Source organism: Eurosta solidaginis, chromosome 4 (assembly GCF_040869045.1).
Source record: "Eurosta solidaginis isolate ZX-2024a chromosome 4, ASM4086904v1, whole genome shotgun sequence".
NCBI lineage: Eukaryota > Metazoa > Arthropoda > Insecta > Diptera > Tephritidae > Eurosta > Eurosta solidaginis.
In genome coordinates, this window is record NC_090322.1 from 217,477,693 (window position 1) to 217,495,575 (window position 17,883).

Sequence of the window (17,883 nt, forward strand, 5' to 3'; positions counted from 1 at the left end):
GAACTCCTGATCACTTAAATCGCGTACTTTCTTTATACAGTTGATTGCCGTGTTTCTTTTTTGTATCCATGGTTGATTAGAATGATAGTTAATTATTCGCGACGATGCTACAGCTTTTGCATACCAATTCGTTTTCAACTTTTTATCCGATTTTATTATTTCCATATCTAGGAAGGCCAATTTATTTTCTTTCTCTTTTTCTACCGTGAATTGGATTTTTGGGTGTTGTGCGTTAAAAGTTTTTAAAATTTCTTCCACGTCCTTTGTTTTAATTATTGCAAATATATCGTCTACATACTTATTTATGTATTTGATATATATATCCCTGGATTTGAGCTCGGTGATGCTGTCGTCAAGTATTTTGTCTAGCACTATATCTGCTACTGTAGGTGATAGGGGGTTTCCCATAGGCATTCCGTATACTTGTTGGTAGAATTTGCCGTCGTATGTGAAATAATTGTTGTCCCTCAAGCAGAATTCGAGGCAAGTTTGGAACTGTTTATTTGATAAAGTAGTGTGTTCTTTTAGTTTTTCCCATTTTCTCATTATTGTTCGAATGGCTAATAGTATGGGAATGTTTGTGAAGAGGGAAACTACATCAAACGATATTAGAATTTCATCTTCCGCTATGTTAACTTCTTGGAGGTTGTGTTTTAATTGGAGGGAATTTTTGACATTGAGGGTACCACATATTATGTTTTTTAAGGTCTGTCCAATGTGTTTTGAAAGTTTGTAGCATGGTACACCTACAGAAGATGAAATCGGTCTAAGTGGAGTTTGTTCTTTATGGATCTTGGGTAGTCCATACAATCTTGGCGCTGTAGCCGCAGTGCAAGTAAGTTGCTTCTTAAATTTTAAAGATATGTTTCTCTTCTTGTAAATGTCATTTATGATGTTGTAAACTTTCTTAACCCTAACCCCATAGTCGTAACAATATCCATACCCATCTCCAATGTGATCGATTAATGGTGTCTTAACCTAAAAATCTTGAATATTTCATAAAAATGAAGAAACCGCAAAAAATAACAGACATACTCCACAAAAAATAAACCAAAATCTACAAAAAGTTTTAAATTCACCAACTCAAATATTTTTAGGTTGTCGATATGGCGAGAAACCAAAAACCAATTGGTTGGCTATGGTATGGTTATGTCGTTAGCGTTATGGTATGGCACCATTAATCGATTACATTGATTTCCATAACGTAGATTCGATCAGCTGTTTTATCTGGTTATGGTCATGTCTCGTTAATTTTAAAAACTAGTTTCTCCATATAAATTTTGTTTGTGGATTTATTGTACACAGGCACAAATCTACAATAGATCAATAGATAATTTACGCGTTGACACATGCCCCATCCCTATAAACTAGATTACCATGATAACATGAATATTCAGCTGTTCTCATGATTGTGAATCAAACCACAAATCACACACACAAGATTGCGCATTGCGCATGTCAACAAAAAATCAACAGTTTTTACGCCATTTTCCTTTAGCTCTTGTCTTCCTTTCATTCGCTCAAGCAGTCAAGTGTGACGTAGTTGCGCAGAACGAAGCAATTTTGAACTCCTGAATGCGCAATCTTCTGATTTTGATTTATGGGAAATAAAGGGCCAATTAGTGGTGACTTGATTCACAATGGTTCTCATTCTGTTGACGTTTTCCCTTATGCTGACAAGTTCGGAATGCTAATTTAAAGGGTTGTTTATCATACATATTCAAACTACGATCGGAATAGATTTTACTATACCTTCAGAAATATATTATTATGATTTATTAACATAATTAAATAAATTAACTAGTTAAATAGACTAGTGAGCACTAACTGCCAAGGCTATCGGCTCTATATTATAACTTAAATATATGTAATTAAAAGAAGAATTTTTTAAGTTGGTTTGCTAGATTGCTGCTGTAATAGCTTTTATGAAATTGTATATTGCGTTTAGGTTGTCGTTTGTGGGATTTTTTAGAATGCTTATCCAATTTTTCTTTAGATAGATGTTTCTTGTTGCTTGTAGTATGGTACAGTCGGAGAAAATATTGTAACGAATTTGCTTGCAAATCCTCTTATTTGCAATCCTCTGCTAAGTTCGAATCACTAAACTGTTGAATAAATAACTCCAATTTGTAATAATGCAAAGTGGCCTTTATTAAAGTACTTCACAATAACAAACTGTGCAACGTATAGCTTGCTTAATAACCACACTGATTGATAGCTCAATGAAGCTCTACTATTCAAAATAACACTGCTATTGCTCGCTAGATATCGTCTTAATCAAACTGCTTGACAACTCAAATCAAACTGAATTACTTCTTACTCGCTGGCGCCGCTTTTATAGTTTACGCTGCATACTTCTAGGCTCTTCGATTTCCAGAACTTACTAGTTGTTTCGGCTACAAAATCGCCAGCCACAACTACGTGCACAAATTATTGCTCACTCTTGTGACAACTCAGATAAGATATATGCATGTGTTTGTGCATTGCCGCTCCGCTGCTCGTATACGTACATATGTGTAGAGGCAATTATTTATTCGTTTATGTAGATACATAAAGATTGAATTATTGATGTGAATGTTTGTAGTTTACAGTCTCTCGCGCGTACATAGGCATATAAGTAAATGCATCTGTGTGTGACATCTCTCTGGGCTGCCTTATATATGTGTATACTTGATTTGATTATTAACGTAAATACTGCTTGGCATGGCCTTAGCATCGCCTTAGTGATGGGATAATTTAGTGATGCTAATATCCGTGACACTGCCCTCCACCTAAGTCTGATCGTCCCGATCAGACAAATCTCTCGATCTAAACGTTGCTAGCCTTTCCAAATGGACCACCTTCATTTTGGTTCGTGGTTTACCGATGGTTTGTATGCGGTACACTACATCGTTGATTCGTTTTACAACTTTGTATGGACCTTCCCAGTTACACTGCAATTTTGGGGACAAACCTTTTTTTCGTTGTGGGTTGTATAGCAGCACCAAATCTCCTTCCTGAAACCCTTCCGAATTAATTGCTTTATCGTACCTTGCTTTCATCTTGTCACTCATAATCTTTGCTCGTTGCCTTACCAGATTGTGTATCTCTCTCAGCTCTTCTTCCAAAACACCAGTGGATTTCTTGACATTCCTCTCCGCATCGACATCTATCCCATACTTCAAATCAGCTGGCAGTCGAAGGTCATTGCCAAAAATTACCTTTGCGGGAGTTTGGCCCGTTGTGTCATGTACTGCCGATCGGTAGGCCATCAAGAATAATGATATGTGTGTATCCCAGTCCTTATGGTACTTGTCTACTACTTTCCTTAAATGCTCCTCCAATGTTCTATTGAAACGTTCCACCATACCATCGGACTGAGGATGCAATGCAGTTGTCCGTGTTTTCCGAATGCCCAGCTTCTTGCACATTTCTTGGAACACAGCTGATTCAAAATTCCTGCCTTGGTCAGAATGTAACTCCATTGGTACACCATACCTTGCAACCCATTCGTTTTTAACCACTTCTGCTACTGTTTCTGCTTCTTGGTTTGGGATTGGGTATACCTCTGGCCATTTACTGAAATAATCCATAACCACCAGTACGTATTTGTTTCCGCGGTTGCTAGTAGGAAATGGACCTGCGACATCCATGGCGATCCTTTCAAATGGCGCGCCTGAGTTATATTGCTTCATCTGGCCATGACTTCGTGTTCTGGGCCCTTTCGCTCTGCTGCAAACCTCGCAGTTCGCAATCCACTCAGTGACCGACTGACGGCAACCAACCCAATAGAATCTCTGTTTAATCTTCTCGAGCGTCTTCGTGATTCCAAGATGACCTCCGCTTGGACCATTATGCAGCTCGCTGAGCACATCAGGAATCCTCTTTCTGGGAACAACAATCAGTTTATTATTGTATTTACCATCCTCACTCTCCCATACTCGATGAAGGCAACCGGATATCAATTCTAAACTGTTCCACTGTGCCCAATATGACTTCGCAATGGGACTCTCTGCTGACATCTCTTCTCTGTTTGGTCTTTCATTTCGTTCGAGACCTTGCATAACACGTGACAGATCTGCATCTTCTAGCTGGCACTTTCTTAGCTGTTCCTTGTCCCATTCATCTGTACATGTTATAGTCATTAGCCGGACGTCTATAATTTCTTCTTTAGCCTCGGCTTTTGAACAGTGCTTGCATTCCAAACTACATGGTCTTCGTGACATTGCATCGGCATTTCCATGGGTACTACCTTTTCGATGCTCAATGGAAAAGTTATAGCTTTGTAGTCGCTCGATCCACCGTGCCAATTGTCCTTCCGGATTACGGAACTGCAGTAGCCATTTTAAAGCTGCGTGATCTGTCCTGACACGGAATCGCTGGCCGTAGAGGTATTTGTGAAAATGTTTAACGCACTCTACCAATGCCAACAGCTCTCTCCGCGTAACGCAGTAGTTCCTCTCTGGTTTTCCAATCGAACGGCTGTAATATGCAACTACCTTCTCCTGTCCATCGACCAGTTGTGATAAAACGCCTCCTATAGCATATCCACTCGCATCTGTATCTAGAATAAATGTTGCTCCTGGAATCGGATATGCTAACATTGGGGCAGTGCACAAACGCTCCTTCAATGTTTGGAAAGCCACTTCTTGCTCCTTCTTCCATTCAAAAGCTTTATTTTTTCTTGTAAGCTCATGGAGGCTATGGGCTACGCTGGAAAAATTTTGTACAAATCGGCGGTAATATATGCACAGCCCAAGGAAACTTCTTAATTCATGTAGGTTCTGTGGTCTTGGCCAATCCTTTACAGCCTCTATCTTTTCGTTCGCAGTGCATATGCCCTCTGTCGTTACCTTGTGACCCAAATAATTTACTTCCTTTTTAAACAGCGCACACTTTTTGGGACTTAACTTCAGACCAGCGCCAGCTATTCTTTGGAAAACTTCCTCCAAGTTCTTAAGATGTTCATCGAAATTCTTGCCCAATACGATGATGTCGTCCAGGTACACCAAGCATGTTTTCCAATGTAGTCCTTTCAATACCTGATCCATGAGTCTCTCGAAAGTAGCTGGTGCATTACATAGTCCAAAGGGCATTACTGTAAATTGCCAAAGACCATCTCCGACGCTGAAGGCTGTTTTCTCTTTGTCTTCCTCATTTACCTCCACTTGCCAGTAGCCGCTTTTCAAGTCCAGTGTGGAAAACCATTTCGTACCAGAGAGCGAGTCCAGAGTGTCGTCAATTCTTGGCAATGGGTAGCTATCCTTTTTCGTAACGTCATTCAACTTCCGGTAGTCCACGCAAAACCTCATTTTTCCATCCTTTTTCTTTACAAGTACTACCGGTGAGCTCCAGGGACTAGCTGATGGTTCGATGACGCCGCTGTCGCTCATTTCTTGTATAATTTGACTCACAACTTCCCGCTTCGCCAGTGGAACACTACGTGGAGCTTGACGGATCGGCCTCGCATCTCCAGTGTCAATTTGATGTTTCACAACGTTGGTGCGGCCTGGTTTAGAACCATTCTGGTCAAATATGTTCGCGTACTTTAGGAGCAGTTGCTTTGCCTTACTCTGATATGCTTCCCCTAGCCCCTGCGTCCATGCCGTGATGTCATTTGAAAGATTAGTATTACTAGCTGAAACGTGTTCCTGGAGCTGTTCACAGTTAATAACTACTTCAGCCTCTTGGCATCTTCCCAAAATAGCTCCTTTAGTCAGTTTGAGTGGTGAATTGAACTCATTGAGTACTCTTACCGGAATACGTCCATCTTGTTTTGTCATAGCCAGGGTTTTTCCTACAAGTATGTTCAGTGCTGATTTGTTTGCTGCTTCGACAACCCACAATTTGTTTGTCCCACAATCTCCATCAACCTTTGCCCAGATGACTGCTTCGGATTTTGGTGGTATTCGCTGACTCTCTTCTACCAGCACTCGTTTACTGCTGTAGCCTCTCTCGTAGCCGAAATTAAGTGATACATCCATGTTCTTATATCGCATCGTCTTGCTTTGCATGTCGATCTTGATGCCCTGGTCGATTAAGAAGTCCACTCCAATTATGATTTCGTCAACAATCTCTGCCACTATAAAATTGTGTACTACCGTGGCGTTCCCAATTGCGACTTCACATGATACTTTTCCTAGAACCGTGCTGTCTTCTCCAGTGGCTGTACGCAATCTTGCTCCATGCAATGGTGTTATCTCCTTGTTGACTAAATCCGCTCGAATGATGGAATGAGATGCACCCGTATCTACAGTCAGTAAACGTTTCTTTCCATCCACATGTCCTCCGACCGTAAGATTGTTTGACCTTCTTCCAATTTGTGAGATAGAGATTATGGGGCATTCAATTGAGGGAGCCAGCTGTCGCCCCTTGCGGCTGACTCGCTTTAGTTTAACGATTGAGTGGACTTGGAGATTTGCTCATCTCCTTCAGCTCTGCGTTTACGGCCACCCACATTGTTGGAGCTATTGGCACCGGTGCTGCAATGTCGTGCAATATGACCTGGGTTGCCGCACTTGAAACATTTAATAACTCCGGCATTTTTCTGTTGTGATCCCTTCAGTGCTTCCAAAATTGTGTCTACCCATTCTGGCCTTTCTACTTCTACACGATGAGCCTTATATGCTGGTTTACTCAATAGGGCGGCAGTTTCCTGAGTCAATGCATGTGATACCGTTTCAGCAAATGTCAGTTTTGGGTTCGCGTATGTAGCTCGCTTCGTTTCCACGTCTCGTATGCCATTTATAAAACTCTGGATTTTTACCCTCTCGGTGTATTCCACGGGTGCGTCCGCATTTGCGAGATGAGCCAACCTTTCAACATCTGAAGCAAACTCCTGCAATGTCTCATTTGCTTTTTGGTAGCGGTTTTGCAACTCAATTTGGAATATCTGTTTTCTATGCTCGCTTCCGTAACGTCGTTCTACAGCAGCCATCAATGCTTCATAGTTGTTCCGCTCTCCTTCGGGAATCGTCTGTAGGATTTCGGCTGCTGGCCCTTTCAATGCCACGAACAGAGCTGCAACTTTATCTTCCACATTCCAGTTGTTCACTGCTGCGGTCTTCTCAAACTGTAGCTTAAAGACCTGGAAAGGAACAGAACCGTCAAAGGATGGTGTTTTTACCTTTGGATTACTCGCTGAAACTGCTGGACGATTTAGTTGTAACTGCTCGATACGTCCTCTCAAAGCATCCACCTCGGCCTCGATTTTATCCTGTCGACCACTGAAGCCTTCATGAAACTGGGTTAGTTTTTCTTCCATATGCGCTTCCAGTTTAGATGATATACGGGCTTCCTGCTCTTCTAGTTGTGTGGAGATCTGAGATGATATCTGTGCTGAAATTTGTGCTGACATTTCCGAAATACGCGTTTCTTGTGCTTCAATCTTTGATGTTATACGTGTCTCTTGGGATTCCATCTGTGATGACATATACGTTTTCTGTTCTTCTAGTTGAGATGACATATACGTTTTCTGTTCTTCTAGTTGAGATGACATATACGTTTTCTGTTCTTCTAGTTGAGATGACATATACGTTTTCTGTTCTTCCATCTTGGATGTTAAACGTGTCTCCTGCGATTCCAGCTGAGATGCCACTGTCGATGTTTGAGCAGTTATTGCAGCCAATATCATGTTCAAGTCTGTGCTCGTAACTGTCTGCGATGTTTCGTTTTTCTCTTCCATTTTTGTTGTTGTTTCGTCCCCATCAGGATAAAAGACAAACTCGTCCACATCAATTCCTTGCGACTCCATTACCTCTCGTAGCCGTGCTTGAAGTTCGATCTTATTGCCAGTTGTATTTAATCCACGGTTTTCCAACTCCTTTTTCAGTTGCTGGATCTTCAATTCACTGAACTTTGCCATGTCCAAGTTGTATTCCCAATCTTCGGAATTTATTCAACAATTCCTCTTCTGACACCAATTGTAACGAATTTGCTTGCAAATCCTCTTATTTGCAATCCTCTGCTAAGTTCGAATCACTAAACTGTTGAATAAATAACTCCAATTTGTAATAATGCAAAGTGGCCTTTATTAAAGTACTTCACAATAACAAACTGTGCAACGTATAGCTTGCTTAATAACCACACTGATTGATAGCTCAATGAAGCTCTACTATTCAAAATAACACTGCTATTGCTCGCTAGATATCGTCTTAATCAAACTGCTTGACAACTCAAATCAAACTGAATTACTTCTTACTCGCTGGCGCCGCTTTTATAGTTTACGCTGCATACTTCTAGGCTCTTCGATTTCCAGAACTTACTAGTTGTTTCGGCTACAAAATCGCCAGCCACAACTACGTGCACAAATTATTGCTCACTCTTGTGACAACTCAGATAAGATATATGCATGTGTTTGTGCATTGCCGCTCCGCTGCTCGTATACGTACATATGTGTAGAGGCAATTATTTATTCGTTTATGTAGATACATAAAGATTGAATTATTGATGTGAATGTTTGTAGTTTACAGTCTCTCGCGCGTACATAGGCATATAAGTAAATGCATCTGTGTGTGACATCTCTCTGGGCTGCCTTATATATGTGTATACTTGATTTGATTATTAACGTAAATACTGCTTGGCATGGCCTTAGCATCGCCTTAGTGATGGGATAATTTAGTGATGCTAATATCCGTGACAATATGTTTCAAGGTTAATGTATTTTGACAGAGTGCGCATGTTGGTGCAGGCTCCCCTGAGAGCAGATAGTCATGCGTACATCTTGTATGCCCAAGGCGAATGCGGGAATAGATTTCAACTTCTTTTTTCCAGATGCTTGGTGGATAGGTTGGAGATACCAGTTCTTGGTTAATTGATTTATAGTGTTGGTGGTTGTAGCTCTTCCATTTTTCTTTATCTTCTTGTCGTAGACGGTGTAGAATGAACCGTCGCATATCATTTTTTTCAATGGTGCTATCTGCCGTTACAGGAAAGTGCTAGCTGATTTAGCCGCGGTGTCTGCTGCTTCATTGCATGAAATATTTACAAGTCCTGGTATCCAGAGAAGTCTAAGTGTTTCGCTGTTATCAATAAGGTTATCTCTGATCATCTGAATTGTTTTTGACGAAATTGTTGGGTTAAGGACTGCTTTTAAAACCGACAGGCTATCGGTGCATATGATAGTTTTGGTGTTTTCTTCTATTGCTATAAGTTTAGCATGCTGTATGGCTACGGCTTCAGCGGTGAAAGTTGAAGCAATATCTGCTCGGTTTTGTACCCTCAGTACGTAACCGTTAGTGTCTACGACAGAGTAGCTGCCGGGTTTGTCTACGGTTTTTGACCCATCTGTGTATAAGAATTTCCATTCATTTTCTTCGTAGTAAGCTTTCCGTTCTTGGAAGAGTTGTAAATATATGCTAGGTGTTGTGTTATGTTTTTTGTATCTGGACAGGCTGAGGTCGCATGATGTTTTTCGGATCGCCCACGGAGGGTTATTAGTTTGAGCCTCTTCTTCAACGTATAGTAGTCCCAAATTTGTTGCGGTATCGAATAATCTATGCAGAGCAGATCGCAGTTTTGGACTGCTGCCAGGCGCACTTTGCATTATCATTTTTACGTTCTTATATATAATGGAATCGCATTCAATGATTATTTTGGGAGTTAATCGTATCTCTATGTGGTGGATTCTTTCTTCCAGTGTGGGTAGATTCGTTTCTGCCAAGATGTTTCTTACTGGTGTTGTTCGGAAAGCATAGGTGCACAATCTTGCTGTTTGATGGTAACTCGGACTTAATATTTTAAGTGTGGATTTCGGAGAGTTTTCGTAAAGGAATAGCCCATAGTCGATCTTACTTAAAACTAGTGCCTTACTGAGATAAATTAATGTATTTATGTGAATGTGACATTTTTTGCTTAAAAGATATGATATAAAATTTACTCTGGCAGCTAATGACTTCTTTAATTCTAGACAATGGTTATTCCATCTGTAATTATTGGAGAATACAATACCTAATATTTTAAGATGCTTCACATTCTCTACTTCGACATTGTTAATTGATATTTTTAGATTGTTAAAATCGCATTTGCGTTTTCTACATACGTGAAAGTTTTTTGTTTTGCTCAATGTCCCCAGACCACCATCTACATAATGAGGCGAGAATACTCCCCATCAAGGAGAGAAATGAAATGCCAACCAAACAGTTACTGTTGAATACCCAGAAACCTAGGCATCCCAACAGACATCTGATTGATGAGCCAACACCGCCCAGGAGCTTAAGGAGTAATCTCCGTAAGCATTATGAGGAAATACGGCACTTGAGAACACAGCCGTATGAAGCCAAAAAACACAAGCAGGTCCTCAGCGAACTCCACATAGAGGCGTCGGACCTATATGCCAGGAATTGCCCGGTGAATCCTGTACTCAAAGAACAATATCCGAAGCTTGCAGAAGAGGAACGCACACTCCCTAGGGAAACGCGAGGCACTCTAGCTCAACTTCGATCTGGATACTGTAACAGGTTAGAGTTTAACCTATCCAGAATTAACCCCGACATACAAAATGTATGCCCCACTTGCAATGTGTCCCCACATGACACCAACCATCTTTTTAATTGTAATGTGGAACCAACGCCTCTAACACCATTCTCATTATGGTCCACCCCTGTTGAAACTGCAAGTTTCCTTGGACTACCGTTAGAGGACATTAATGACAATTTGTGATTGGTCGCACCTATTGGATGGGGCGAAGCACTGCTACAACAACAACAACAATAAGTATTGTAGCGAATTTACTTGCAAATCCTCTTATTTGCAATCCTCTGCTAAGTTCGAATCCCTAAACTGTTGAATAAATAACTCCAATTTGTAATAATGCAAAATGGCCTTTATTAAAGTTCTTCACAATAACACTAAAACTGTGCAACGAATAGCTTGCTTAATAACCAAACTGATTGATAGCTCAAACGAAACTCTACTATTCAAAATAATACTGCTATTGCTCGCTAGATAGCGTCTCAATCGAAAACTCAAATCAAACTGAATCCCAGCGCCTCTACAATTGCCGCCTTTTATACTCTTTGATTTCAACCTTCGCATCTTCTAGGCGCTTCCAGAATCTACTAGTCCAGCAGCTCTCAAACTTCTCAGCTGTAACTACAATTGCACAATTTTATAGTTTTTCTCATTGCATACTTATAGGAGTATCTCAGATATATGCATGTGTTTGTGCATTGCCTCTCCGCTGCACGTATACGTACATGGTACATATGTGTAGACGCAATTATTGTTTCGTTTATGTAGATACATAATGATTGATCTATGGATGTGAATTTACGTCACTGCTTAACATCGGCTTAGAGACGATAGAATCGCTCAGTGCTGCTAACATTCGTTACACTGCCCTCCACCTAAGTCTGATCGTCCCGATTAGACAAATCTCACGATCTAAAAGTTGCAAGCCTTTCCAAATGGACCACTTTCATTTTGGTTCGTGGTTTACCGATGGTTTGTATGCGGTACACCACATCGTTGAACCGTTTCATTGCTTCATCTGGCCATGACTTCGGGTTCTGGGCCCTTTCGCTCTGCTGCAAACCTCGCAGTTCGCAATCCACTCAGTGACCGACTGACGGCAACCAACCCAATAGAATCTCTGTTTAATCTTCTCGAGGGTCTTCGTGATTCCAAGATGACCTCCGCTTGGACCATTATGCAGCTCGCTGAATACGTCAGGAATCCTCTTCCTGGGAACAACTATCAGTTTCTTCTTGCATTTACCATCCTCACTCTCCCATACTCGATGAAGGCAACCGGATATCAATTCTAAACTGTTCCACTGTGCCCAATATGACTTCGCAATGGGACTCTCTGCTGACATATCTGCTCTGTTTGGTCTTTCGTTTCGTTGGAGCCCTTGCATAACGCGTGATAGATCTGTATCTTCTAGCTGACACTTTCTTAGCTGTTCCTTGTCCCATTCATCTGTACATGTTATAGTCATTAGCCGGACATCTATAATGTCTTCTTTAGCCTCGGCTTTTGAACAGTGCTTGCATCCCAAACTACATGGTCTTCGTGACATTGCATCGGCATTTCCATGGGTACTACCTTTTCGATGCTGAATGGAAAAGTCATAGCTTTGTAGTCGCTCGATCCACCGTGCCAATTGTCCTTTTTCCAATTTGTGAGATAGAGATTATGGGGCATTCAATTGAGGGAGCCAGCTGTCGCCCCTTGCGGCTGACTCGCTTTAGTTTAACGATTGAGTGGACTTGGAGATTTGCTCATCTCCTTCAGCTCTGCGTTTACGGCCACCCACATTGTTGGAGCTATTGACCCCGGTGCTGCAATGTCGTGCAATATGACCTGGGTTGCCGCACTTGAAACATTTAATAACTCCGGCATTTTTCTGTTGTGATCCCTTCAGTGCTGCCAAAATTGTGTCTACCCAATCTGGTTTTTCCACTTCCACATGATGAGCTTTGTATGCTGGTTTACTCAATAGTGAGGCCGTTTCCTGAGTCAATGCATGTGATACCGTTTCAGAAAATGTCAGCTTTGGGTTTGCGTATGTAGCTCGCTTCGTTTCCACGTCCCGTATGCCATTTGTTATTGTTGAAAGCGAAAATGACCATGAGCGTGACAAAATAAAAAATGCCATTGAGAACAATCTGGGAAATAACTATGAGGTTAAGATTCCCAAAAAAGTGAAACCAGCAGTCATGGTGACTGGTATAAATTTTAAATATAGCGACGAGGAACTGGTGCAAAGAATTAAAACGATAAAACATTTGTTTAAGTGAAACGGACATAAAAATTGTTAAGCAATATGAAGTGAAAAAGAACGCGAAAAACTATTATAATGCTGTGATAGAAATGAATGTTGAAGCGTTCGCAAATGTACTAGCTGGAGAGAGTGTGTTGTTTTAAAGGCAAAGGCTTCAATCACAAAGCGGCTGACTGCAAGGAAAAGGAAGTATGCACAAAATGCTTGGGTGAGCATAAACATACACAATGCATAAAGGATGCAGTAAACAAGTGCATTAACTGCATACGAGCAAACAAGGAGCTGAATCTAGGACTTGACGAAAACCATGATACTCTGGATAGAACTTGTCCCGTATACCAACAAAAGCTAGATACAAGGAAAAGGAAGGTTGTTTATTAGCAACCAAAGAAAATCCTTACTGCAGCGCAAAAGTCAAAATATTATTTAAATCGAGATAGCAACAACTTGGAATGCATTTATCTTAATATTAGTAGTATCATAGCAAATAAAATGGAGCTGGAACGTCTTATTGAAATAAGAAGACCAAGTATTGTGTTATGTACGGAAACGTGTACAACAGAACATATCTTGGATTCTGAACTTAGTATTCCGACATACAAATGCATTCGTTGCGACTCTCAAAGTAGGCATACTGGCGGTGTTGTCATGTATGTGAATGAAAATATACAATTTAGCATAGTTTGTAATAAAGCTATCAACATGAAAGTGTGGTGCATTATTGTAAAAATAAACAAATGCGCGTTAAAATAGAAAATCGGTGTACTATATCACTCACCAAGTAGCAGTTACTCCACCTTTATTACTTATCTAAATGAAATCATCACTGAACATCTCAAGGAGGCGGATAATTGGTGATTTTAATATCAATGTAAATGTATCGTCAACATACTTAAACCAGCTAACAAGTTTATTTGCACAAATGGCAATGATACAAAGGATACACTTCGACACAAGGATAACAGAGTACTCGTCTACAAGAATTGATTTGCTATTCAGTAACAATGATAAAGTTAAAGCAGTGAATATAGGTGAACATCGCATTTCTGACCATGAGACAATCCACTTCGAAGTGCCAACAACAAAGCTTTGTAAAATGAGAAGGTATGCTGCTGATACATGTTGGGAGTACTATAGTGCTGAAAATCTTTTAACTTTGCTACGAACATGCGATTTCAGCTTTATGTCAATTTCCGGAGTAGAAACTAAAACTAAACCCCTGAACGAAGTTTTAACTGAGGCTATGCAAGCACTGACTTATGTATATAAAGAGGAACCAAATACAGATAAGAAATAAGTGGTACGACCGAGAATTAACAAACCTGCATAAAAGAAAAATAGAATCTTATAAAACTGCTCGAAATACTGGATTTTGGGACGAATATAACGTCATTAAGAAAATATATAAAAGAACCATAATTTATAAAAAAAAGAAATACATGGAAGATAGAGTAAAGCTGGAGACATTGGTGCTTTATCGGTAACCGTATCGGTAACCTTTTAACAGCTGATTCGACCAACCTTATGAGAATCAATACAATCTATTATTGGTGCCGCTAAGGTCGTAACCGTATCGTAGCCAACCAATTGGGTTTTGGTTTACCGTCGTAACGATAAACAGCTGATTACGTTAGGGATACGGATACAGCGATACGACATACGGCACCAATGACTCCGGCTTAAATCATAACAATGGCGATATGAAACGTATGTGGAAGTGTCTAAAAGACCTCGTCGAGCTTAATGATGTTAAAAAACATATCAATAAAATTGTAATTAACGGTGAATGCCTGGAAAACGAATATGATATAGCAAATGCCCTAAATAACTTTTTTATACAAAGTATTGTTGAAATTAATGATAGCATCGAAGAAATTGTAAATGGGATGAAATAAGCGCAAATCATAGTAATCCATTTGAAACATTTAAATTTACTGACATTGTAGTGGACGATATTATTATTATTACAAAATCACTTAAATCAAATATGGCGGCGACAAGCTTTTATCGGAGGGTGTCGTTAAAGATGCCATGACATATACTGCTAATTTCTACAAAGACATAATTAACGAATCCTTAAACAGCGGTATTGTACCTATTTACTGGAAAATTTCAACAATAATACCTGTTGAAAAAGTAAAAAATACAATGAAACCTGAGGAACTACGTTACCTACAGATGAAAAAATTATGGAGACAGTGGTGAAGGATCAACTTGTGGCATACTTAGAGAAGCACAATGTGATTATCCCAGAACAATCGGGATTCAGGAAGAGCCATTCTTGTGAAACAGCGTTGAATATGGTAATTGCAGATTGGAAAGAAGACATGGCGGACAAAAAATTTACGGTGTCTGTCTTCTTGGATTTAAAACGGGCTTTTGAAACTGTCGATAGATCTGAGCTATTGGACGTTATGTTTAAAATTGGTATAAGAGGAAAGGCGTTGGAATGGTTCCGGAGTTATTTGGGTGACAGAAAACAGAGAACGATAATTGGAAAGGAGGTTTCATCAGTGGTGGATGTTAACATTGGTTTACCACAAGGCTCGGTCTTGGCGCCAATATTGTTTACATTGTATATCAATGATATCAAAAGATGCTTAAAATATTGTAAAATACGTCTATTTGCGGATGATGCATTGCTTATCATAAGTGAAAAATATGCAGAATGCCATGCTGAAAGTACAAGAAGACCTGGACTCGCTATACAAATGGTTATGCCTTAGAAAACTTAAATTAAATGTCGAAAAAACTAAGTTCATGATATTTTGTAAAAACACTAATATCATAAGTAACAATTGTTTAAATAATATTACGCTGAAGGTAAAAAACATGGAAATCCAAAGAGTAGACAAAATTAAGTATTTAGGAGTTTTGATTGATGATAATCTAAATTTTGGAGAGCATGTAACTTATCTGGAAAGGAAAATTGCACAGAAAATAGGCTTCATGTATAGAACATGTAAACATATCAGTCAAAGTCATAAAATATTGGTATATCGTTCAATTATTGAACCACACTTTATTTATTGTCCTACTATTTTGCTATTAAGTAATGATATGTATATTAAGAAACTTCAGATACAGCAAAACAAGGCAATGCGATTTATTTTAAAATGTCCTCCAAGAACGCCAAAAATTGTAATGCTCAATAGATTAAACTGGCTTAGTATTAAACAGTCAGTTAGTTATTTCACATTGAAATTTATACACCAACTTAGGTTAGGAATGTTACCGAATTACCTGAGTAGTAAAATACATTATAATCATGAAATCCACAATTATGGAACTAGAAATTGCAATAATATAAGACTGCCTAGAATAAGAACTGAGTTCGCCAAAAGGTCTCTCGAATATTTAGGGAATAAAATGTATAATGAGTTACCTTCTGATTTGAAAGACTGTGAAAATATTAGTAAGTTCAAAGAAAAATTGTTTTTATATTGTACGTCACTAAATGTGACATGAGTATTTATGTTTAATCTCTTATTTTAACCTAAACTAGGTCTTAAAGACCGTAATAATAAATAAATAAATAAAAACTTATAAAACTCTGGATTTTTACCCTCTCGGTGTATTCCACTGGTGCGTCCGCATTTGCAAGATGAGCCAACCTTTCAACATCCGAGGCAAACTCCTGCAAAGTCTCATTCGCTCTTTGGTGACGGTTTTGCAACTCAATTTGGAATATCTGTTTCCTATGCTCGCTTCCATAACGTCTCTCGACAGCGGCCATCAATGCTTCATAGTTGTTCCGCTCTCCTTCGGGAATCGTCTGTAGAATTTCGGCTGCTAGCCCTTTCAATGCCACGAACAGAGCTGCAACTTTATCTTCAGCATTCCAGTTGTTCGCTGCCGACGTCTTCTAAAATTGGAGCTTAAATACCTGGAATGGAACAGAACCATCAAACGTTGGGGATTTTACCTTCAGAGTAGACGTTGAAGTGATTGGACGGTTCAATTGGAACTCCTGAATCCGATCTTTCAAAGCATCTATCTCGGCCTCCATTTTATCTTGTCGACCACTGAACCCTTCCTGAAACTGCGTTAGTTTCTCTTCCATACGCGATTCTAGTGGTGCAGAGATCTGCGATGATACCTGTGCTGAAATTTGTGTCGACATTTCTGATATACGTGCCTCTTGTGCTTCAATTTTAGATGTTATTTCTGACGACATTTCTGAGATACGTGCCTCCTGTGATTCAATCTTCGCTGTTATACGGTTCTCCTGTGATTCTAGTTGTTTTTCCATCTTGGATGTTATGCGTGTCTCTTGGGATTCCATCTGTGATGACATATACGTTTTCTGTTCTTCTAGTTGAGATGACATTGTCGCTGTTTGAGCAGATATTGCAGCCAAAATCATGTTCAAATCTGTGCTCGTAACTGTCTGCGATGTTTCGTTTTTCTCTTCAAATTTTGTTGTTGTCTCGTCCCCATCAGGATAAAAGACATACTCGTCCACATCAATTCCTTCAGCTTCCATTGCCTCTCGTAGTCGTGCTTGGAGTTCAAGTTTAACGCCGCTTGTATTCAATCCACGGCTCTCCAACTACTTCTTTAGTTGCTGGATCTTCAATTCACTGAACTTTGCCATGTCCTTGTTGTCCTCTGGAATTTATTCAACAATTCCTCTTCCGACACCAATTGTAACGAATTTACTTGCAAATCCTCTTACTTGCAATCCTCTGCTAAGTTCGAATCCCTAAACTGTTGAATAAATAACTCCAATTTGTAATAATGCAAAATGGCCTTTATTAAAGTACTTCACAATAACACTCAAACTGTGCAACGAATAGCTTGCTTAATAACCAAACTAATTGATAGCTCAAATGAAACTCTACTATTCAAAATAATACTGTTATTGCTCGCTAGATAGCGTCTCAATCGAAAACTCAAATCAAACTGAATTCCAGCGCCTCTACAATTGCCGCCTTTTATACTCTTTGATTTCAACCTTCGCATCTTCTAGGCCAGGGCTTTTCAAAACAGAAAGTGCACCTGTATTAGTGAATAGGGTGAATTGCTTTTTCATTTAGTCGCTTACTAGCAAGCAACGAGCTAACAACAAGCATATGTATCGCGCATAATTTTTCATACATATTTTTATACCGATCAGCCGATACCTATAACCGATGTTGCTACGCCAAGTGCCAAGCGACGACTAACTCAATTAACGA

At 39.6% G+C, this 17,883-nt stretch overlaps 1 protein-coding gene across 1 annotated transcript; it reads right to left on the reverse strand.

Annotated features, from left to right (window-relative positions):
* Positions 1-16,151: 16,151 nt before the first annotated feature.
* Positions 16,152-17,815, reverse strand: LOC137249054 (golgin subfamily A member 1-like). The gene has a single exon (XM_067780178.1). The coding sequence runs from the start codon at positions 17,187-17,189 to the stop codon at positions 16,569-16,571; it is 621 nt and encodes a 206-aa protein (XP_067636279.1). The 5' UTR covers positions 17,190-17,815; the 3' UTR covers positions 16,152-16,568.
* Between the last annotated feature and the right edge of the window lie 68 nt (positions 17,816-17,883).

What these genes read in the sequence shown, in the direction of transcription:
- LOC137249054 (XM_067780178.1), bottom strand. Translation starts at nt 17,189, where the DNA reads ATGGAAGCTGAAGGAATTGATGTGGACGAGTATGTCTTTTATCCTGAT.